This window comes from Taudactylus pleione, unplaced genomic scaffold (genome assembly GCF_031769625.1).
Source record: "Taudactylus pleione unplaced genomic scaffold, aTauple2 ptg000374l, whole genome shotgun sequence".
NCBI lineage: Eukaryota > Metazoa > Chordata > Amphibia > Anura > Myobatrachidae > Taudactylus > Taudactylus pleione.
Genome location: NW_028284775.1, coordinates 517,698 through 543,359, shown reverse-complemented (window position 1 = coordinate 543,359; position 25,662 = coordinate 517,698). Strand labels below are relative to the sequence as shown.

General features: G+C 40.9%; 1 protein-coding gene across 1 annotated transcript in view; it reads left to right on the top strand.

Moving 5' to 3' along the window:
- MAOB (monoamine oxidase B) overlaps positions 1 to 25,662 on the top strand; it is a 96,053-nt gene that overhangs the window by 56,575 nt on the left and 13,816 nt on the right. The window contains exons 2-8 of the mRNA XM_088444911.1: positions 1,789 to 1,883; positions 3,148 to 3,285; positions 9,154 to 9,258; positions 11,453 to 11,544; positions 16,423 to 16,564; positions 20,224 to 20,373; positions 22,504 to 22,663. Coding sequence (XP_088301037.1) covers positions 1,789 to 1,883; positions 3,148 to 3,285; positions 9,154 to 9,258; positions 11,453 to 11,544; positions 16,423 to 16,564; positions 20,224 to 20,373; positions 22,504 to 22,663 — 882 coding nt within the window. The remainder of the gene's footprint in view (positions 1 to 1,788; positions 1,884 to 3,147; positions 3,286 to 9,153; positions 9,259 to 11,452; positions 11,545 to 16,422; positions 16,565 to 20,223; positions 20,374 to 22,503; positions 22,664 to 25,662) is intronic.

Here is a 25,662-nt window from a genome sequence, read left to right as displayed (position 1 = left end):
CCATTGTTCTCAGTCATCTGTGGTGGTCGCTAGAGTCTCAGACGTGACAATTTTAGACCAGTTTAGTCTAAATTTACCAAATTAACAGTTAAACTCGCCACATATTTGCTAACCTTTAAGAATATCAAATGAGCCTCCTATGGGCACTGTCATACTATCTGCTATTTAGCTAATGTAATGTACCTGTCAGTTCTTTAACAGTGAACCGAAAGGGTCGTTTACACAAGTTTCTGCAGACTTATGCTAAGGTTGCAGCTGGGGGTAGTACATTTTCTCTGTATAAGAGCTGGATAGTTTGGGGCATACTGTGGATTAGATCATGCTGAATGAAGACTAGTCTCTGTAAAACTTCTGATTGTGCGACCAAATGAAAAACTGTGACTTACAGTATTTTAAAAGAACTGCATTTTCTGCTCAGCTGCAAGGTGTCGAACAACATATTTATAGTATACCCCTTTCAGACATAGTGAGATTCCCGGGATTTCTAGGGGTTCTCGCATATTTCTGAAAGGCACCTACCCGGGAGTACGTTCCCAGGTAGCCGTTCCTGCAATTGACCAGGGTATTTCCGAGGACTTACAGTAAGTCCCGGGAAGACAACCCTGCTCTACTCTGAATGGTGCAACCCGGGCTGCACCTAGCAGCTTCTGATTGGCTTGCTATGGCTGCCTGCTGCATGATGATGCAGAGAGAGTGAGCGTGTGCCGGAGCAGAGTGTGTGTGCTGGCATGGGGTGCAGAGATACCAGCAGGCATTGTAGGGTGACCCGCACTGTGTAACTATTGCAGGACAATCTGAGGGCTTTTGGGGTGACTCGCATTCCTCCTCTGCTGTACAGTTACCGGGTGTTAGCGATGAGACCGGGCTTATGGCTGGCGCAAATGGATTCTGAAGTGTCTGGAGCAGAGTGCCCGTGGGCTGTGTGCCCATGGGGTGCCTGTGGAGTGCAGGGTGCCCGAGGGCTGTTTGGGGTCTGTGCCCATGGAGTGCAGGGTGCCCGTGGGTTGCAGCACAGAGTGAATCACGTGTGAACACTGAAAAACCTTGCTTATGTCTGAAAAGGTCGACTTGGGAATTTCTCGGGTCTTAGGTGTTGTGTAAATGGGGGTCTCGACCAAAAACCCTGGATTTTGCACAGGAGAAATTGGCGGGTCTGAGCAGGGTAATTACCGGGTCGTATGTCTGAGGAATCAGTATGGTACCACCGGACCTAAGCACGGCGGATGAAATACCGACGCCGGAAGTCCGGCAGATGAAGATCCCAACGGCGCCTGGTAAGTATCAACTGCCGGCTTCCTGACTACATACAATGTCTGAAAGTGGTAATAGTAAGGAATTTCCAGGATAGCACAGAGTCGTTTTACACATGTTTCAGCTGGGCACCTTTGTACCACAAATGGCCTCACAAGGTACAGTATCTGCACAGATAGGCTTTGAAAAGTGGAATTAGAATGTACAGCTTTTATATGCACAAGTAGGCAAATAGGGACATATGTTCCTACATTTATTCAGACCACTGTATTGACTCACCTACTGTAAACATGCTAAGAACCATATACTGTATATTGAGATATGCCAATTGTGAATTTATATAAAGTACATTACTCATTTCAGAAGTTATATTTATTTATGCAACATGATAACATAATAAAATTAAGTTTATTTTATTTTATAGAAATTGATGAACATAATGGTTTATGTTGTAATGTGGTTTCTTTGTTAGAATTTTAAATTATGTGCATATTAGGATATGTTAAATGGATAACTAAAAGCTTAATGTTTTTTTAGGTCTCTCAGCTGCTAAATTGCTGGTAGACTCAGGACTGAGTGCGGTCGTGCTAGAGGCTAGAGATCGAGTTGGAGGAAGAACGTTCACAGTGAAGGTGAGATTGCTGCATCTTCATGGACCAGCGAATGTTCTAGGTGTAAATTAAACATATATGGTCTCAATTTTGCGGCCCTGACATAAATACAAAAAACGTCCTAATGTGTATCCTGAGTTGCACTAGCTTTTATTGTGTCTTGTTGATGATGCCTTGGGCATAAGTAACAATAATAAATACATAAAAAAATGTGCTGGTTGCCCTTAAAGTGTAACCAGCACCAGTTCCTATAGTCTGAGCTTGTTAACACTAATGCGAAGGGACAAACAATATCGATTTGCAGGATAAGAGGATGGTCCCCTCGTATTGGGTTTGTCCCATCTAAACCAGTACGGGTGGGAGGTATGTAATACTATAACCTGCAGGCTGTAGTTCCTCTCTCATAAAATGAGTAAGCACTAGCCTGGCCAGCATGGGGCTGATTTCCCCTGGGGAATTGGCCCACAACACAAATGTGGCCATCCTTAAGGAAAACCAGACGTGTGCTGAAAAGTGCTGGGGCTCATCTCAAGCCCCTAAATGGTGGGACTTAAGGTAAAAATCTGAATTTTAATAGCTATAGTTATAGTATATACAGGTATATTGAACTACATGTCCCAGCAACATTTGATGGCCATTAACTATTTGTGGAAGTAAAAGCACCATCATGCCCATGGCTGCCAGTGACTGACAGTGCATGTTAATTCTTGTAGGACTGCATATTTTTTTGTAAGCCTGATTAACCTAGGAAATTCAGCCCTGTGCTGAATAGGCTGAGACTGCAGGACATTATGGCATGGGAATCCCATGCCGTGTGTCCCTGCTATGGGGTCCCTAGCCCAGCCTATTAAAAGCTTAGTGATGGCAGCGGCTTTTACCCCATGCTGTTTGCCCCCACAATTTTACCACTACTAGCCTGGATTTTGAGTGTTAGTACTGATGACAAATTCAATATTTAAAAAAATATTACTTTTTTAAATAATGAAAAAAGACACTAGAACAGAGAAGACCCCCGGCGATGTGTGGGCTTTAAATCCACAGCTTGTCTTACCATATGAATTACTGGCTATTACATCCATCTGAAAACCCCTGTTTTAGTGCACCTTTTTTTACACAACTATCTTTTTGGGCAGTTTTCATAAATGTCTTCGTTTGAATTGTAGTAATTGTGGCAGCTGTATGTTACCTACTAGTTCAAATAATGCACTTCTGGCATTATGATGTTGTAAGCTTTTTATTTGCTTTTGCATGAAACCAAGTTAAAATTCAGTAATTTTGTTATCAGAATAGCAAAACAAAATATGTTGATCTTGGTGGTGCGTACGTGGGACCAACTCAGAACAGAATCCTAAGAATTGCAAAAGAACTTGGAGTTGAAACATACAAAGTAAATGAAGTGCAACGTCTTATTCATTATTTTAAGGTAAGATCGAAAAGCATATAAGGGATTTGTTCCTACTTCTATAGTGTTTATTTTGAGCAAAGTAGGTCATCGAGGCCATGCCATGGTCCACTGCAACTATACAATTTTTCATTTTAGTCACTCCCTTTCTACTAATTATTGGTAGACAGGCAATAGGTTGACAGGGATTAAGATTGACAGATACAAAGGTTGACATGGTCAAAATGTCAACATTGGAATGATCGACACAAAAATGGTCAACACATATATATATATATTTTTTTTTTTTTGAGGATTAGGCACTTACTTGGGTGTTAGTGTTCAGCACTTACCCCAATGGCTAGGGTTAGGCATTAGGAGGGATGCTTAGGGTTAAGCACTTACCCTAACAGTTAGGGTTAGGCACCTGGAAGGAGGGTTAGGGTTAAGCACCAAGGGGAGGGTAAGGTTGAAGATTAGGGTTAGAAAAGTAAAAAAATGTGTCGCCCATTTTTGTGTGAACCATTTAAATGTTGACCTTTTGTACTTGATGATCTACATCCATGTCAACCTTCTGCGTGTTGACCTTTTCGCCCATTTCAACCTGTTGGCCTATTGCCTGCCTACCAGTTGGTGTCGATCTTTTAACTGTCTATATATATATATAGTGTAGATCTTAAAATCCACACCCATCTAACTAATCACCTGATAACCTTTAAGATAAATTATCTAGGTCATCTTACCTGTTCTTGTCTGTGGTCAAATTTAAAAAGTATCAGTGATGTGCGGTGAGGTAAATGGCTGGGGAGGCAATGGCTAGTATCCGAGCCAAATTTACAGATACATAAATGAACCCGAGGGTTCATGTGGGCATTATACAAAGGTGCAGCAGTATATAGTGCTGGAAAACTGGTGTGTTTTGATCAGGGATGTGCAGAAAAGATAGACAGGGGAGGCAGTGCCTCACCTGCCCTACACTATTTACTCCAGAGTTTTGATGAATACAATAATACAAATAAGATATTTATAACATTTTCTTAAAATTTTTCTTATTTTTATAGTAAAAACTGTGGAGTATAGCTTCTGTAAGTATGACAGGAAAGGCTCTGCCTCACCTGACTGTACATCACTGAAAAATGGGATGTAGTCAGGAAGCCGGTGGTCAAAATGCCAACTGCCGAAATCCCGACAGTGAAAGACTGGCATGGGAATAAAGATAGGCATCTAAATACCACCCCCGCTGAAATCCCGACGCCCGGAATACTGAATGTAGGTAAGCTGGGTGTCGGGAGCTCTTAGCCGCGGGGGGAGGGTAAGGCATAGGGACTCCCGGGGGGACTTAGGGTTAGGCAACCTGCTAGGAGGGTTAGGGTTAGGCTAGGGGAAGGGGAGGTTAGGGTTAGGCACTAGGGGGGAGGTACCACTAAGGAAGGGTTAGGGGGGGGAGAGAGGAGGGTTAGGGTACTTACTTACTCTAGTCAGGATCTTCATCTGCCGGCCTTCCGGCGTCGGGATTTCATCCGCCGTGCTTAGATCTGGCGGCGTTGCATAACGATTCCCTGGAAAATGTATATATAGATTTTTGAAGTGGTCAAGATTCTCTGAAATGTAAGCAAGACAACAAAGTTCAACACAACAAGCTACATATACCGTTGGCTAGCGGTACAAATAACTGGGTTCCCTCTCTTTTTCATAGTTCCTGTTTTTCTTTGTTTTGGAAGAAATGAGATTTATCTAATGTTAATGTATTCTGCTTTGTTTATGCTCCAAAGCTATTACCATTCATATTATAGTCATACAAAGATTAAGTTAGTATTATTTTACATCACTGCTCTATGCAGATCACACTATTTTTGTTTGCTGGTGCAGACAGTGAAAAGCTGTTTAGAAGAGAAATAAATTAAAAGTGAGGAAAATAAGGATAAAGAGGAAGCTAGAGAAGATCATAGTATAAACAAGCTGACAAGTGCTGACGGCAATAAAGATTCATCATAAATAGACAAGAGGAATAGACTTTGTTTTCAGACTCATTAAGTGTATATTAGAGCTCATAGCTCCATCTAGTGGAAAAAAAAAATATTTTTTCAAATGTGTTATTTATTGCCTTGTATGCCCTTTAAATATCATATATTTAAATATATATTTGGGGCAAATAATGGTTACAGAAAAAGTGTCAAGATAAATTAAGAAACACAAAGAATTTGCAAACATGCAAAATCTGAATCTGAACTGTATGTGAATATGTAAGAATTGATGATGGTGGTTGCAAAACATACAAAACTGGTAAAGTGCATAATTCATATAAATGAAAATGACTGTTGATAAATAAAGAATAAATAATTAGGTGTAACTGGCTGCTAGAGCTGTTTGATTCTCGAACCGTTCAGAAAATCTGTTCTAAAATTATAATTTTAGAACAGGTTATGAAATCAAAACATCCCAACAGGTTTAAAACTATGTTCAAGCTTGTTCAAGAGTGCGCAAGTAGTATCCACACGCTCAAGCCAGCTCCTGCATGTGCAAACCAGCACAACATATACAATTATACTGTCATTTGATTAAATTTAACGGATTCCTTTATTGTGAATGGTGAACCTTGAACAGTGAGAACACAATTGCAGTTTTGTTTAATGAATGTAAAATTACTTTTATATTAGTTTTTTTTTTTTATATGGAGTGCTATTGCGATTACATAATATTGTGGCCAATATCGGGAACCTCGTGTGGTCAATCTACTTATTAATTACAGGTTGAGCCTCCCATATCCAAAATGCTTGGGACCAGGGGTATTTTGGATATCGGAATATTCCATATTTTGGAATATGTGCATACCATATTGAAATGTTTTAGGAATAGGGCCCAAATCTAAACACAGAATGCATATATGATTTATATACACCTTATACACACAGCCCGAAGGTCATTTTATTGAAGATTTTCAATCATTTTGTGGCTCAAACAAAGTTTGTGTACATACATGAAATTCATTTATTTTTCATATAAACCTTATACACACAGCCTATAGGTAATTTTATACTTTATTTTTAATAATTTTGTGCCTTAAACAAAGTTTGTGTACATTGAACCATCAAGAAGCAAAGATTTCACTAACTCAGTCATGCTAAAAATATTCCGTATTTTGGAATATTCCGTATTTCGGAATATTTGGATATGGGAGACTCAACCTGTACAATGTACTTAGATTATCTCACTAGTCATATATCCAACTAACCACAACATATGTATGGAAAAACCTACGCACATTCATAGTCAAATTAACATACTTTTTGATTTCTTCAAATTGTCTATTACACAGGTTCTTAAACTTAGTCCTCAGGACCCCAAACAGTGCATGTTTTCCAGGTCTCCACACAGATTCGCAAGTGAAATAATTAGCTCCACCTGTTGATCTTTTAAACTGTGTCAGTGAGTAATGAATACACCTGTGCTGGGTGACCTGGAAAACATGAACTGTGTAGGGTCCTGAGGACGGAGTTTGAGAAACACTGGTCTATTATATTTTTTTAATGACTTAAAAAAGTTTCAAACCACTAATATTAATGCTAACAATGAATGTGATTGGAGAATGAATGGCAAGAGTATAAACAATCAACAGTAAATGTAAATTGCAAATCTTAAACTGCATATCCGAATCGGTTTCCATAACCATTTGTACCATAAACATGTTCAGGATTGTTGAACGGGTGAAATTCTATTCAAATCTCTAGAGTCAGCCAATGAAGCACAACCACACACAAAAAAAGACTGCGACCAGAGAAGTGTTAGTAATGTAATAAGGGATAGGGGACATCTCAGTTATGAAAAACACTGTCCAATAAAAATCAAATAATTTAAAACCCAATTTGATTTGTATTGATGACCTACATGGCAGCCAACTGGGAATGTGATCCAATATTCTCCTTGATGCAATTCAGTTTCAGGGTGGTGTGTTTATATGATATACAGTAACTACATTGATGGCCTGTACAAAAAATACTCTGGAATTCTTGCTAAAAAGTAATAAATTAAAATTGAAAGCTATAAATTTACTTCAGAAATGTTCCCAATCTTCTATTTCTTACCTGCATAATAACTGTGTCGTCCTGACTCATTCTGCACATGTCTCATTCTGTAGATACAATGCACAATTAACATGGCTCCAAACTGACATTAAACGCATCCATTACCTCGCCCCCGGGGATACTTATCACCGGATCAATTCAGCATTGCTCCGGCGCTGTCCCCGCGATCAGTAACACTGATACTTCTGTAGCAGCGTTACTAAACTCCCCCATGGCCGGCTTCTGCGCATGTGTGACCGGAGGTCATGCATGCGCAAAGCCACTAGTCACACAGTGAGGAGGCGGCAGAGGGATCCGCTCGGATGGAGTAGGGCTCCGAGAACAGGTGCCATCTAAAGATAGCGTTTGTCCTCACAGGCAGGCCCGCCAAGAGCCCTGCTCAGCAGCCACGAGCAGTCTCCAACTGCAGCTCACCACACGTTGTGTGTTGGGCTACTGTGAGGGAGGGGGGGGCGGCGCCAGACCCGGGCCCCCGCCGGGCCCCCGCCGGGCCCCTCAGGAAGCCCGGGCCCGGGTAATCTGTACCCGCTCCCCCCCCCTCTCGGCGCCCCTGCTCACAGGCACACTCCGAAAAACCTTAAGCTTTTGGAATTTGCTGAATATCAGGTGGGCCTATCGGACCCCTGATGATGAATGGCCCGTTACCTTAACTAGCATTTCCGCATGTATCACGGGCCATTAAATGATGATGAATGGATCCCTTAGAACCATATCCTTTACTCTCTTTGTATATTTGCCCATATTTCATTGTATAATTTATATATATAATATATATAAAGTATTAAGGGGAATCCAGTTAAATTAGTATAATCTAAGAGATAACTCTAGCTGTTCTTTAAAAACACTGTCTGAATAAGTAAACGTTATTTTCAGTTAATCACCATATCAAATATGAAAATTCTTTAATTCATGTTGGCTATCCTATAAAAGTGTTAAAAATATTACATAGTAAATGTGAAAATCAATCAGTAAAATGTAATACAAATACTAAACACCTATATTTCTTACTAGTTTGTAAATCCAACAGGAATATTCTTTCCTCCAGTAAGAAGTCCGAATAGATGCTCAACTTGACATAATATATCTACATAATTCTTATTGAAAAAAGCGGGAGGCGTCAATAGACAGACAGCCCATCAGAAGCTACTACATGGTGCAGCTTGTGCTTATCATGCCAGCTGGTAATATTACAACAGACCTCTGGTACCTGCAAATGATACACCTTTCATAAAGTGTATCTGTATCTGGATTTACAAACAAGTCTAATGCCGCCCATACTTGGTGCGATATGCACCTTGTGACGCGACGGGGATCCGACGGCTGACATATCAGGTGGTTGGCCGCCCGATATGCCGGCACCCCCCTCCCCCCCTATATAGCACTGCTTGAGATCGCACATCGCATCCCCAGATCAAATTAACCTGATCTTGAGGTGCAATGTGCGATCCCACGGGAGCGAGCTCTGTCCAATATCATGCCCATACACAGTACGATAGAGCAGCGATATCGTACCAATCCATCGGATTGGCTGCTTTACTGCACTGTGTATGGGCACCTTAAGATATGCAGATCTATTATTAAGTGGATCACTGCTTAGGCTAAGATTTGTGTCTACCACTCCTTATTATCCTGGCGGTAAGAGCAGGCAGAAGGTTTCTGTTTTTCTCCATTAATGTAATCCATGTTCAACTTAATAACCCGAAGACAAATTAAATAAGAAATCATGTAAGTTTATATAATATCTTTCAGATAAGAATGCACTTTCTGTACAATTCTAATATACAACTGATTGTTCATTTCTTTAAAAAAAAATTGTATTATCTTCTAGGGTAAATCCTATGCCTTTAAAGGTCCATTCCCTCCAATGTGGAACCCGATTGTCTACTTGGATTACAACAATCTATGGAGAACTATGGATGAAATGGGAAAGGAGGTAATATTTAAAAAAAAATGTAAATAAGGGCATACTATCGAGACCATATATTAGAGCAGATATGGCGGAAGCAGTGGAGTTTTCCCACTCTAACAATAGAATTTGGGTTTGGAGGGCCACTTTGTGTGGTGTGTGGTATAAAAGGAATTAGGGAGGAGAAGGTGCACACGCCTGCTAAGGTTCTACCACATATGGCCCGTTTTGAAACAGAACTGCTGTATATGTTACTAGCTGGGATATCCGGCATTGCCCGGATTGAAGACTGGACCCTGAAGTACACCTGCAGTCCTTATTTGGTTACATTGTTCTCACCTATAACCCCATTCCATTGATCCTGAAAAGGACCCCACTGTTTGCTAACATGCATGCAAACAGTGGCGTAACTACCCTGGTTACAAGGGCTGCTATAATGTGCGAGCTGCCTCTGTAGCCCCCCACTCCCCCTGCACCCAGGCACACACACAAGGTGGGCCGGTCCAGTCAGGGCCACCGAGGGAGGCCTGGATGTCAGCAATCGGAGCTCGTGGACCGGCAGCCAATCTGCAGTGGTGGCTCCTAATTGGCTTCCGGTCTGTGAGTTCTGATTGGCTCACGATCGGCGCCATATTAAACTTGCATCAGCGGGCTGTCCATGGCTGGCACTGCCTGCAAGTGTGCCATCTGTAATTAGTTGTCAGCCCAGCCCAAAATCCATACCTGCTGGCTACTGATGGCACACAGGGGGAGGTGAGAGGTTGCTGTAGGGACACAGGGAGGTAAGTTGCTGGGGGGGCATAATGTGTAAGGGGCACTACTATTGTGTGGAATAATGTGTTATATGGGGCACTCCTACTATGTGGCATAATCTCTAAAGGGTATAATGAGGTATAATGTGTAAAGGGGATTACTGTGTAGTGTAAGGGGCATTACTGTTTGGAATAATGTATAAGGGGCACTACTACTGTGTGGCATAACCTGAATGGGCTCTGTGTGGCATAACTTCAATGGGGCCTGTGTGGCATAACATGAATGGGCTCTGTGTGGGGGAAAATGTATGTGTTTTTATCTCTGTGGGGGGGCTTTTAAGATCTTGTTATGTGGCCCACAAAGTTCTAGTTACACCCTTGCATACAAACACAGAAGCTCTGGATTTAATATTAACTTGCATGAGTTAGCAAGTTTGCTCAGACTGAGGTTAAAAGGATACTTTTGTAGATTTCTCACCAGTTTTTGGCAGACTGCCAATTTCCACTGGAGCCAGCTTCTGAACCTGTGTAATTTAAGAGTGTCCCCATTTTTAGGGATTGTGTGACAGTGTGTGGCCCTGACGAAATTTGAAACCTAGAAAAAAACCTAATCCTGGTTAAACTAGTGTACACCATCATGCCAAATTTGGTGGAGCTAGGTCCAAAACTCTGGCCGTGCATAAAGGACAAACAGACAGGCAGACACTCTTTCTTGCTTATTATATAGATAAGTAAATATTACCTGATGCTGCTTTGCAGTTCTCACAGCAGCTTCATCTTTGGATGCAGCTGCTTTGTGAAAATATGTAAAAGCAGCAGGAGGTCGTCTGTAGTAGAAAGATGTCCACTGCAGTCTTTTGTTATGACCTGCTGTGTCCAAAGACGGAGATGTATGTAAACCATCAGGTTTGCGTACAACTCTAAATCAGGCCCTATATTATATTAGTACATAGAGCTCTTAATAAGCCTAAATTTTAACCACTGCAAAAAAAGTATGTAAACATTAAACACTTCATTGAAATTAGTATCCTAATTTAAAAGTTACTAATTGCAACTTTATTATTGCAAAAGGTTCCATAGTTTTGATGCTATCCACCATTGGTAAATCCACACATGTAGTACACTACAATTACACAATCTAACAATTACACAAAGTGTATATCACCAACTCATGGATAATTTCCATGTACCAATTAAATAATTTCCAGTTGAATGAAACTTGATTTGTGTTGTTGAACCCACATGCCATCTTCCCCTCTGCAAATCACCTTACAACCACAATGTTTCTGGGGTAATGATTTGTGGGTTTCTGTATAGCTAAGATAATGTGGCAGAGTATAAAGAGTATTCATGTGGTAAAATAAAACCCCACATTTCCAGTGTCTAGATCTAAATGATCATATCTTATATGAATACACATTAAACTGCCTAGTATTGTTAGTAAACAAGTGTGTGTGTACGTGTCACAGATTCCTAATGAAGCCCCATGGATGGCACCACATGCAGAGGAATGGGACAAAATCACAATGAAAGAACTGATTGACAGGCTGTGCTGGACCAGGTAAGACTAGGAAGGAGTCCTGATGAGGTAATGGGGCCTCATGATGGTCACAGGGCATATTGAAAATTTGGTAATAGAGTTGAATCACAAAGTTTGATTTTGTGAATTTAAGTCTAGTCCTTTTATCATGAGTACATAAGAAGCGTTAGTCACATGCCATACTGAGGCAATAATAGAAATCACATTTTGCTAATCAAAACAGTGCACCTGTGGAATGTGTGTATAGGTGTGCTCAGAGGAAAAATGTCTCATCATCAACTACACTTACAGTATTTTATATAAGTGCAAAATGTACAGTACTGTGCAAAAGTTTTAGGCAGGTGTGGAAAAAATGCTACAAAATAAGAATGCTTTCAAAAATAGAAATGTTAATAGTTTATTTTTATCAATTAACAAAATGCAAAGTGAATGAACAGAAAAGAAATCTAAATTAAATCAGTATTTGGTGTGACCACCCTTTGCCTTCAAAATAGCATCAATTCTTCTAGGTACACTTGTACACAGTTTTTGAAGGAACTCAGCAGAAAGTTTGTTCCAAACATCTTGGAGAACTAACCACAGATCTTCTGTGGATGTAAGCTTGCTCAAATCCGATGATGTTTAGATCAGGGCTCTGTGGGGGCCATATTATTATTATTATTATTATTATTATTACCAGTTATTTATATAGCGCACACATATTCCGCAGCGCTTTACAGAGAATATTTGGCCATTCACATCAGTCCCTGCCCCAGTGGAGCTTACAATCTATATTCCCTATCACATGCGCACACACATACACACTAGGGTTAATTTTGTGTTGGGAACCAATAAACCTACCAGTATATTTTTGGAGTGTGGGAGGAAACCGGAGTACCCGGAGGAAACCCACGCAAGCACAGGGAGAATATACAAACTCCACACAGGTAGGGCCGTGGTGGGAATTGAACCCATGACCTCAGTGCTGTGAGGCAGTAACGCTAACCATTACACCATCTGTGCTGCCCATATCATCACTTCCAGGACTACTTGTTCTTCTTTACGCTGAAGACAGTTCTTAATTACATTGGTTGTATGTTTGGGGTTGTTGTCCTGCTGCCGAATAAATTTAGAGCCAATGAGACGCCACCCTGATGGTATTGCATGATATTGCATGATATTTTACCTGTCTTCTTTAACTAGAACATAAGTCTCAACATTTGGAGGGGGGCAGAGAGTGAGCTCACAACCTTTCCCCTGGCAGGACAGTGTACAAAAAGCGGGACTGTTCCATCAAACCGGGACAGTCAGGAGGTATGGTCTAATGGCAGACAGCCAAGTGCTATTCTCCTGAGCAATAATTTCTCAATGTGACCTGAGATGCGTGCAATTCACATTACAGACAGGACATTGTGCACTTGCACCTTTCCCCATATGCAAAAAGGGAATCTTTAATGTAAGCTTTAACTCAGATGCTATGGTGTATATTTACTAGGGATGTGCGCCGGACCATTTTTGCCGGATTTGGATTTGGATTTGGTTCTAATTCGTCGTCCGGCTTTGGATTTGGATTTGGATTTGCCAAACTGCGGTGACTGGCTTTGGATTTGGATTTGGATTTGGATTTTTTTACAAAAATTGACAAAAAAAGCTAAAATCACATAAATTGGTCTTTTTTTTCTTCCTAGAGTATTATTAACCTCAATAACATTAATTTCCAGTCAATTTAGACCATATCACAGCTTATAATATTGTTTTCAACATTATTGGCCAAAGGTTGCAGTGAGCTGACTGGTTACTAAGCGACAAAGCAGCGGCACAACGACACAGACACCACAGTATAAAGCACATCTATGACACATTGCCACACAGCAGTGGCAGAAATGAAAAGTAGTGCACCCACCCAGTGGGGTACGGCCAGCAGAGTCACAGTACTTGTTTACAAAGTGGGCTACGGCCCTAGGAGTCACAGTGCACAATCTTATTAGCATTACACCGCACATAGGGCCTGATTCACATTACACCATAAAGTAGTGTCTCTTATTTATGTTACGACACACAGTAGTGCCCCTTTTACACAATGCCCACAGTAGTGACCCTTTTACACAATGCCCACAGTAGCGGTGTCCCTTACACAATGTCCCCCAGCAGTGGTGCCCCCTATGCAGTCCCCTTAGTAGTACGGTCCACTATGCAGTGCCCCCAGTTGAATGCTCCCCAGTAGTATGCCCCCCATTAGCAGGCCCCCCCAGTAGTATGTCCCCCATTAGCAGGCCCCCCCAGTAGTATGCCCCCCATTAGCATGCCACCCAGTAGTATGCCCCCCCAGTAGTATGGCTCCCCCAGTAGTATGGCTCCCCCAGTAGCAGGCCCCCCCAGTAGTAGGCTGCTCCAGTAGTAGCCCCCCCTGTAGTATGGGCCCCCCCTGTAGTATGGCCCCCCCTGTAGTAGGCCCCCCCAGTAGTATGGCCCCCCCCAGTAGCAGGCCCCTCAGTAGTATGGCCCCCCCAGTAGCAGACCCCCCCCAGTAATATAGCCCCCCCCCAGTAGCAGGCCCCTCTGTAGTATGGCCCCCCAGTAGTATAGCCCTGCCCAGTAGCAGACCCCCCCCAGTAGTGCAGACCCCCCCAGTAGTATAGCCCCCCCCCAGTAGCAGGCCCCTCTGTAGTATGGCCCCCCAATAGTGCAGATACCCCCCAGTAGTATGGCCCCCCCAGTAGCAGACCCCCCCCCCAGTAGTATAGCCCCCCCAGTAGCAGGCCCCTCTGTAGTATGGCCCCCCCAGTAGTATTGCCTCCCCCAGTAGCAGACCCCCCCCAGTAGTGCAGACCCCCCCCCAGTAGTATAGCCCCCCCAGTAGCAGGCCCCTCTGTAGTATGGCCCCCCCAGTAGTATAGCCCCCCCCAGTAGCAGACCCCCCCAGTAGTGCAGACCCCCCCCCCCCCAGTAGCGCCCCCGGACCTTTGACAAGTAAAAAAATAAAAAAAATAAAACTTACCTGTATCCCCGCTCCCGCGCCGTCCGCTCTGTCACACGCTGAGGAGGGAGCCGGAAGACGGAGCTCATGTGTGAGCTCCAGCCGGCTCCCTCCGTGCAGCAGCCAATGAGAGTCTGTGTGACTCTCATTGGCTGCTGTAACAAACACACAGCTGCCGCTGGCGGCTGTGTGTCTGTGTCTGTGTAGGGCAGAGCGCTATCACTGCGCTCTGCCCTACACGCGAGGAGACCTGATGTCGGATTCTCTAGTGAGAATCCGACATCAGGCGGCCGCCGTTCGGCCCCGAACGGGGATCCGAGTCAGGCGGTGAACACCCGAACAGGGTTCGGGTGGACTCGGATCCCCAATGTTCGGAGCGGTTCGGATTCCACAGAATCCGAACCGCTCATCTCTAATATTTACTAAAGTGAGAGTTTTTTGAAGTGGAGGTGTTGCCCATAGCAAACAATCAGATTCTACTTAACATTTAACTAGCACCTTCTAGAAGATAATAGCTAGAATCTTATAGGTTGCTATGGGCAACTTCTCCACTTCTAAAAACTCTCACTTTAGTAAATATACCCCTGAGTGTCAGTGTAGGAGCTAATAAATGCTGTGTTTAATAACAGGATTTCCCCACACCATCTGACACTGGTCTGAAGAATACAGTCTGGACAAATTATTTTGACACTAAAGGCAAAGATAGTTGTTGCTTAGCAACATTGCAGAGCTTAGATTTTACGCTCCTGAGTACTCTGTTGACCTTATGTGAAAGAAATAAGCAGAGAAGCTTTCCTTCAGAACTGCACAGTTTTACTGTCCGTTTTATAAAATGTACTGACTCAGGATTTTTACTAATGCATAAGTATTCTCTAACAACATTTCTACAAAATCAAAATCTGTATGTGGAGTGGAAGGGGTTGAGTAATGCTGATCTCTACTGTTTCCTTACTGAGTTTTTAAAATATTTCTGCATTTTCACAGATTGAAATTGCAGTACATTTGGGCCATATTTATTCATTTAGGGGCGTATTTATTAACATTTTTCCTAAAATATTGTGAATTCACACCCGTTTCACATTATTTTAGTATCACATAAATTTATTAGAGGGCAATAGTTTTCGTGAAAGATTACTCCAATCCCTTCAATTTACATATTTTTAGTAAGCAGATCACATTTCTCATACTTGTAATGGGAAATGTGAGCAGCCCAGATTTACTAAAAATATATTGTGAAAAATTCCTGGGGAATGCCCTGTGATAATAGTGCCACCTGGAGATGGCATTATTGGGGCTTTCCCCCGGTTCCCCAGCTCCTGCTCTGCTCTAACAGGCAGAGCAGAGCCGGTAGCACGGCCCATGTGATCAGCTTTGTGGTCTAAATAGACCACAAGCTGATTACTGTATAAAGAAAATTGTTAAAAAAAATCACTTACCTGCATCCAGGGACTGGTGATTGGTTCTCAATTTAGGTCCCCTCTCTGGGGCTACGGTCAGCTGGTCTCCGGGGTCCTGCACTGTGACCCTGGTCAGCTGCTGCATAGAGCTGTCACAGGAGTCAGGGAACTGAGGGAAAGCCCCAATAACACCATCTCCAGGTGGCATTATTATCACAGGGCTTCCCCCTGTATTTTTTCACAATTTATTTTTAGTAAATCTCAGGCAGATTACATTTCCCATTACAAGTATGAAAAAAGTGATCTTACTAAAATATGTGAATTGAAGGGACTGGGGTAATTTTTCACAAAAACTATTCCAATTGCTCTTTAATAAATTTATGTGATACTAAAATAATGTGAAATGGGTGTGAAAACACCCATTTTCACATTATTTTATTACAAATAATGTTAATAAATATGCCCCTAAATCTTTGTCTCAATCTTTCTAAAGCTACATTGCTGGTTCCTAACCTGTGTGATTTCTTTACTTCTATGATCTTAAAGCTCAGCTAAAAAGTTTGCAACACTTTTTGTGAATGTAAATGTAACATCGGAACCTCATGAAGTGTCAGCTCTTTGGTTCCTGTGGTATGTGAAACAGTGTGGAGGAACAACAAGAATTTTCTCAACATCTAATGGAGGGCAGGTAAATTGAGCAACTTTTTATTAGCAAATGTTTTATTGCTGGTAGTAAATGCCAATAGTTTAGAAACCACATTCTGTAAACAACTATGTAGTACTAGTTACACTGCAGAGTTGACATTTATAATTAACTTTCACCTGAAAGAACGGCATTGAGAATCTAATGTTGATTGTGGGCACGCTCATCCAGACCAATGCTACCATACGGTAGGAGGACAGGAAAGGAAAACAGGAAAAATCATGTAATTAAAATGATGATGGCTTGGAAAACTAGGGGCCAGCATTTCCGTTATTTGCTGTTCTTCTTTAAGCTGGGTACACACTAGGACGATGGATCCGCAGTCTTCTGACCGATCCATCGTCTGAAAAGCCGATTAATAAACTATATTATCAATCGCTCGCTTGATGTGTCTAGCCTGACATCACAACTGGGTGGGCATTTAAATTTGCCCACCCAGTTGTGATGTAAGTGTCGGCGGTCCATGTTGCCAGTGTATGGGCGGTTGGCAGGTCGCACGTACACTCAGGTAGATGCACCAATATATCTGCATGGCTGTGCTAAAGGGCCAACCTGATGTGTCTGTGAGCGGCGTTGTTCACAGACATATCTGCACACACCCACAGATGTGCTCTCGATATATTGTTCGTCAATCGATATATCGACAAGTGTTACTCAGCAAATGAAAGGATAAATATAGTTATAGGTAGTGTAAAAAGTTAAGACATAAAAGGGAATAAGTACAGAATACAGATGTGTCCTTATACATCTAGCCTCAATACGCCATGCAGTGCGACTGGCAGTTCACTCACTGCATTGTGCTTAGTATATGTCCACTATTTAATATGACTGTATTTCATTAGGTTACTACTATATGCTTTTATTAGCCAGACAAGAGTATACCAGTTTCATCAATGTACAGATGTGTCCTTACGCATCTTTGCTGCAGTCGCACTAAAAAGCCCCTCTTGGCGTGCCAGGTCCTGTGAGACTCTGCTAGCACCAGGCGTCTTTTATGAGCTTATTGCAGAAAATGCATCTAAGTTGCAATGCGATGTGACTAGGATGCATCAGCAGACTGTGCTGATTAATTTGATATGTGACCCTTGTACTGTATATCTGTGTGCACTGAGTGATATACTGTGGGTCTCTTTTGATCAAAGTGAAATAATTATACAACTTGACCAATTGAGTGAGTACAAATTCTAGTTACACTTTATTTAAAAAATAAACAAACAAAACAAACAAACAGAGTATATACTCAACTTTTGTCTAGGTGATCACGCCATACAAATTAATTATCTTCTTTCTAACATACTGTAGGGTAGTTTCCGTCCATGAGGCCCCTTCCATCTTTAAGCATATGTCTGGAATCAATATACAAGCAGATGTCCTATTGCAATCTCAGATTCTGCAGTGAAGCCCAAAGACTTTTGTGTGGATCCTTCATATATACCTACATCTGGGTCTTGGCTTCTGGATATTAAACCATATTAAGATTTACCAGTCACTGGCGAAATGCTAATATTATTTTTAAATAACAACTAATTTGCATTTGCTTCCAGAGTATTAAGCAGACTTTATTTGTGTAAAATTAGTATTCTAGGCAGTGTATTTGGACTTTTTTAAAAGACAATTGCTGCAGTTTAACTGCATGTCCATTAAAGGGTGTGTTTTTAGTCACTTTCATCCAATCATATACAGCCCCTGTCATCATCATGTCGTTGCTTGCACCAAGTAACTGCAAGTCAGATCCCCCCAGTCAGATGACTCAACATGTCCACTCCCTGGCCTTACTGTACTATGGCACCATTGACAAACTCTTGTCATGTCTACTTGCCCACTGGAGCATCTGATACCTTGGTCGTACATGGTGCAAGTACAAGTTGTTTGCCAGAAAATATGTGCATGCATACTTATACAAAGTGCAAGTTGCATTTATGTTCTTTTCTTGTTCTTCTCCTCTGAAGGCCTCACATCAGTTAAAACCACAGACTGCGTGGGTTACACTATTTAAGAATTTATCAGACAGGGGTGGAAGTACCGGCGGTGCAGCCGATGCACTGCATCGGGGCCCGCCACAATATAGGGATCATCAAGGCTGTGACTGTCCCGGCCGGCAGCTACATGCAGGGGACTGGAGCACAGTGCAGTCAGGCTCAGCACTGCAGTGCACTACTCGGTAATAAATACCAGTAGTCTCTGTAGTGGGGTCAGAGGAGCATGTGCTGAGCTCTGATTGGAGGAGCCCATTAGATGCTCCTCTGACCCAGCAGCAGTGGAGCCTCATGAGTGTGACTCATTGTGAGGCTGTGACTGATGCTCTACCGGCTGCCTGAGGATGCTGCTGGTGAGTACACTGTGTGGGCACTACAGGAGGCATAATGTGTGGGCAGTACAGGCAGCATAATGTGTGGGCACTACAGGTGGCATAATGTGTGGGCACTACAGGTGGCATAATGTGTGGGGACTACAGTGTAGCATAATGTGTGGGCACTAGAGGTGGAATAATGTGTGGGGACTACAGGTGACATAATGTGTGAGGACTACAGGTGGCATAATGTGGGGGGTACTACAGTGTAACATAATGTGTGAGGCACTACAGTGTGACAAAATGTGGGGGGTACTACAGTGTGGTATAATGTGTTGGGCACCTACTGCATCTCCCTGTCATCCACTGCCTCTCCCCTCTCTCTGTCACACACTGCCTGTCACATCACCCTCTCCCTCTCACCCACTGCTTTTCCCTGTAAATACTGCCTGTTACCTCTACCTGTCACTCTCACCCTGTCACCCACTGCCTATCCCCTCTCCATTTCACCCATTGCCCATCAACTATCCCTGTCACCATCTCCCCCTCTCTGTCACCCACTGCTTATCCCTGTCACCTCTCACCCTCTCCCTGTCACCCACTGCCTCTTCCTTCTTTAAAGCCTCTAGGGGAGTATGTTCTTAATGTATTATTAAAAGGTATATTATATGTAGTAGCACCTACATACAGTATTACACAGCTGTAAACAGACATGCTAATAGCACTGAGGGCTAATAGTGAGGTAAATATGCTAATGACCATTTAATAACTATGTATAACTAATCTCGTAATTAACCAGTTGCAAACATATTTTCTATCTTACCAGAGATATACAATTTCTTCTCTGATGTTAAGTTACTGCATTTTACGTACGTATCAATTACTATCCTAAATACTGAGAGATTTGTTAATTCAGTCTCAGAATTAGGGGTTTATGTATGAAGCAGTGAGAAGCATGAAGAAGTGGACCAGTGGAGACATTGCCCATCAGCTTTGAAGTAGTATTTATCAAGTACAGTCTATAAAATAATAGGTAGGAGCTGATTGGTTGCTATGGGCAACTTCTCCACTGGTCCACTCTCCATGCTTTTCACTGATTGAATTAATTCATTACAATACTCTGTTAGAGGATGTGATGGTCTCTGTAGCATCCGCAAACAGTCTCACTCACACTGTAGATTATTAGAGTGCCATTTTTCTTCCTCACAATATATTCACCAAATGGGAATGACAATTTGGCAAAATAGATACATTATTCACTACAAACATTAACAAAACAAAAATATTGATGCTACATTTTAACATTAGTATGTTATCCATATATATGTAACAAAATGTCATATTGTTTCCAAAGGAGCGTAAATTTGTTGGCGGAGCCGGGCAGATAAGTGAAAAAATGGCAGAACAGTTACAAGGTCGAGTAAAATTGCAAAGTCCTGTAGTGCGCATTGATCAGTCAGTAGATATTATTAGGCTGGAAACAATGGCTCACGAAGTATATGAGGTAAGATATTCTATTCATTTTGTTTATGAACAGCAATGAGTATTTTGTGCCTTAGAAAATGTCTCAGACTTTGGTAAATACTAGGGAGGAACAAAATGTTTCAAACTGGCCAGGAAATCAGTTTACAGATTACACCTTAAAATTCAAAATAAAATTGTCTTTTACGTTTAACAGCACATTTTATCAGAATAAAGTCTAAAACAAATGCACAGTACATTATCATTTTTATTCACTTTTCAAAACTATTTTTAATGATCTATATGTTTGAATCAATAATAAAGATTTGGGAAATGATATGCCAAAAATATCTCAACAGGATCTCTAGCTTGTTTTAAACTAAAATAAGTATTTATTGAAGAATTGTATAGTACAGCTAGCACAAGAATTTATACAGCAAACAACTTAAGAAACAATGAAAAAAGAAAAGAAAAAAGTGAGGAAAACACATAAGAGGGAGTAAAGGAATAATAGTTTGGAGGGGGCACCCAGGAACAATGTGATGTTTAGAAATAAATAAATAAAAGGCCTAGACATTGTGACAAAGTAAAACATGAGAAAAGAAGGCAGGAAAGTATGAAATATACCAATTACAATGCAATACACAATAAAGGGTTACACACATCTAATCCTGGAGGAGGACCTCGGTGTGTGCAGAGTAGTAGTAAGATCACAGTTTCCATTTCACTAGGGGTGAGGAGGCTGAAAATGAATATTTGAAACAATGGGTCTCCATCCACATCATAGATCCTATGGATATTGGTAACGAAGTAAGAAAGGGCTGGAGGGGCCGGGTTCTTCCAATACTGGGCAATAAATATACAGTATGACCTTTTACATATCTACAGTGCAATTGGAGATAGGAAGGGTAATGATGAAGAAGAGTGATCTTCGGCAGTAGAGGAAAGGTTAATGCATCTGGACACTTGATATGTTCTCAAAGATCTTCCCCAATTTCTCATCTATCAAAGAAATATAGAAATCAGTTTCCCATATAGATTAAAACTCTAGTTTATTTTCTTCAATGAGGGTCTTATACCACACCGAAATACTGCCCTTTAAAGATGGGGAGAAAAACTTAGAAGCTATAGAGGAGGTAGGTGGGAGAAGGACCGGGGAAGTTACAATGAGTGAATGAAATCAATGTCTCACACGTAGGTACTCAAATAAGTCTTGACAGGTGACAATACAGAAGGAAAACAATGTATACTAGATACCCAACCCGGTGCTCTGAGTGAGGGTTGCAATCTAAAAGCAGCTGTTCAAGGAGATAGTCACTCTCCAGTGACAAGGTATAACTAAAATAACAGCTTGTTATTTGGAATTCCATAATTGTTTTTTATTAATGCATTTATTCTGTATGTTTTATGCTATGTGATTGATTAAAATTCAAGGTAATGTTTATTGAGTTGTTTGGAGCTATTTTCTGTTACCATCACATTCAAGCTCTGTTATTCACTAATTAGTTATACCTTGACAGGTGACAACACCTAAATCTAGCTAGTTGGACCCCTAGGTTGGAAATTAGCTTAGACACTGCTCTCAATGAAAGTGAAGCTGAAGGGAGTACAATATCCTCTGCGGCTTTTACTACTCTGTCCCAAGCAGAAAGGGGGTCAGAAGTACTTCTTAAACTAATGTTTGATTCAAGCTTATATTGAGGGTCCAACCAGAGGAGGTCATCCAGAGGAAAGGGATGGGACAAACATCTCTAAATATCCACCCAGAGTTTAGGAGTTGTGGAATTAAACCAGTCTGAAAGCTGGGCTAACAGGCTAGCTAATTGGTAAAACTCCAATTTAGGGGCAGCAAGACCACCTCTAACCTTATTTGAACATACAATTTCTAGAAATTCTAGGGTGTTTTCCCTTCTACACAATGGATGAGAACAGAGTAAAAATGGTTTAGGAGTGGAGGGAGGGGTAGGAATGGAATGGTCCATCTCTATAGCTTTTCAGGAATCTGGGAGCAACATACCAACTCTGAAGGTTTTGGACAGCTCTGCTCTACTTTATTTTATACTTTAATCTGATGATTTACTGTATTTAAAGAAAATATTTCTTGTTTTATCTCAGTTAAATTGTATGCAACAACAAATGCAATATTGCCTAAAATATATTTGTTTTACTTTAGGCCAAATATGTTATCATTGCCATTCCACCATCTCTTTGTATGAAAATTCATTTCAATCCTGAACTGCCTCCACTAAGAAATCAGCTGATTAGTCGTGTTCCCATGGGATCAGTAATAAAGTGTATGGTCTATTACAAGGAAGCCTTCTGGAGAAAGAAAGGTGTGTACAATGAGACCTTAAAAAAGCAAAAATCTGTAAACACCTTTGGACATTATGGGGAAATTTATCAGCAAGAACCAAAGGTTAGCAAACAAAATAGTCTGATGGCACTTTACATAAAACATCAACCCATATCAGCAGATATTGCATATAATCACTTCCATTCATGAATAAGAAAGACATAAATCAAAACAAAAAAAGAGCAATGTTCAATTCAATGTTTTCACCAAGTCCCCTTTGTAGTATATTCACAGAAGTAAGGGGAGATTTACTAATGGTCGAGTTGATCTGATTTGCTTTTTCTCAGTGGTAAACCCCCAAATTAGCATGTCAGTGATTTACTAAGGGACAATTCGCATAGATATGGCATGTCAAACCCTAATTTGCAAAACAAATCAATGCATCTCACCATCGGACCAAACATCCTTGGAATAACATTGACATTACTGCAAATCTCAGATTTACAAAGATTCGTGTTTGCAATCTCGCATCCAAATCACTAAGCAATGCACACAAAAAATAGAGGCAAAAAAAAAGTGTTCAGGTGTATCCCTGATCTGTGCAGGCTTTAGTGTGAAAAGTGTATGTAAATGGTTACTTAAAAAACAAAGAAGACCAATGTAAGATCCCCCCCAAAAACCCAACCAGCACCGGGCTTTGTGAACCAGTCCTGGTTCAGGAAATATGGGGGGAAAATGGTGTGGGGGTCCCCTGTATTTCAATGAACCAGCTCCAGACACTTGAGCCGGTTCTGGTTGAGCAAGTACTGGGCCGGGGCTGAAGCTACGGGCTATCCCCTGCATTCCTGGCAAATAAATGAGGGGTTAATAGTGTTAAATAATAGATAAAAACTAATATTATCTTTTACAGAGGACTAGAGGTCCCAGCAAGCCTCCCCTGTATGCAGATACTTGGAGAACCACAAGAACAAGCATGCGGGCCATTAAAGGCAAGCTGGTACCTCTAGTCCCCCTGTAAAAGAAATATTAAAATATTGTTCGCTGTTAAAAAAAAAACATACTCACCCACCCCTTGGTTCAGGTACTCTTCGGTCCATGTAGGCATCCATTGTCTTGGTAAAATAAAATGCTAACCGTTCATTGGCTGAGAGAGGCGAGCCCCCGACTTTCTAAGCCAATAAACTCTTCCCCCATAGATTTCAGTGGTGGGAACCGGAGGATTATTCTAGTTCATTTCCATATTTAATGGCTTATTTAAAAGCTGAAGCATACACAGATTTCACTGATCTGTGTATGTTTCTGCTCAACACGCAGCAGGGATTTGGGAATTCATGTGCGATTTAGGGACAATACGAGTGAACTCGCACACGAACATTATCACCATCGAATGACAATTGTCAGCCCAACACGCTTCTTAGTAATTTTGAAATTTCCTGCAGGAAATGTAACGATAAGTTCTGATTTGTGATCACAGCTCAACACGATTGTTAGTAAATCTCCCCCTTACTGTGAATAGAGAGTGTAGTATCAAAATTCAGCTTGAGCATATGAGTGTTTTACGGGAAAGGCAATCCTGTTGTCCTTTTTTATGCATGATATGTAAGATAAATTAAAAAAACATAAGAGAATCTCTGTCCTAGTGCATTATGTTTATTATGTATATTATTGTGCACTCACATTACATAATATAACTCAAATAAAATCTTTCCTGTAGTGTTCAAGTGGGCAAGTCAATTGCTCTTACCAGAATGGAACTAGATCATTGGCATATAACGACACAGACATCTTAAAATGGAAATTCCCAGGATCTTATAAAGTAATTGCTGTCAAGGATGACGTTCATTCTCATACTGTCATAAATGTACCTCAACTGTCAGGACACTCCAAAGCATTTCTACCCCTTTGGGGTCTTTATTGTGCATAGCGCCATCAGTCTGAGCCATTCTATTTTCTAGTTTTATTTTTGGCAAATGATTGGTGCTGTTGTTTCTCTGACTGGGCTCTGATAACTTAAATAATGATTGAAAGCATTTTTTTTATTTTTATTAAGAGACAAAGATTGCCAATCCCTAGATCATCAACACTCAAAGGTCAAGATTTACAAAGAGTAGATGATAAAACTGTGCACACTTTCACCCATGTATTATGCTTAATCAGGACAAATTATGCACAAGTCACCCATGTATTATGTGCACCCATGAACTTCTGTACTTAAATATTACCTTGTTTGCCAGAAGTGTGTTCCTATCAATTCAATGAAATAATATGCAATATAATTTTTTATAGAATATAGTACTGTAGTGGCATTCTCACTAGTATAAATACACTATGATTTGTACACCCCACATTCATGAAATAATTATTCTAAATAAACATGCATACTACCTGAGCTAGCTATGGGACCAATTATGACATATATAACTTTTACTATTAATATAATTTTAGGGTAATTTACAAAGTGCAATACTTACATGGTTCAGCTTATCTATCAATATATGTGCAATCGCTCATACTTTTATGTGTCTTTGGATAAATATGCTAATAAGCACACTATAATCATGGCCTATACATGTATACAATGTGTAAAAGAAATAGACGAGGGACTGGTGGGACCTACACTAGTGCATATAACATGCTCAAAATAGCGTTTGATACATGATCCTGGATAGTGGCGCCATATGTATAAGTAGCTAGTTTCTCAGGAGTATATCCTATTTTAGCAGGCATATAATATCATTGGAACAGCCTCACTTTAAATACTTGGCCATTAGTTAACATCAAATAATGCAAACAACATTTATTATGCAAATATCTAATACATAATATCCAATATATAATAGTTTAACATTTAATGTTTGAAAAATAGGTCACCAAAGTGCATGTCTTGCTCACTCAAAAAGGATAGGTATATATATATGTATATGAAGACAATTCTGTATGTTCTGTTTATTTATTTATATATATTTTTTTAAAATCAATCATGATGTGAGGAAAAAAAATATTTTCACAAATACCAAAATCTGGGAATTTTCGACATTT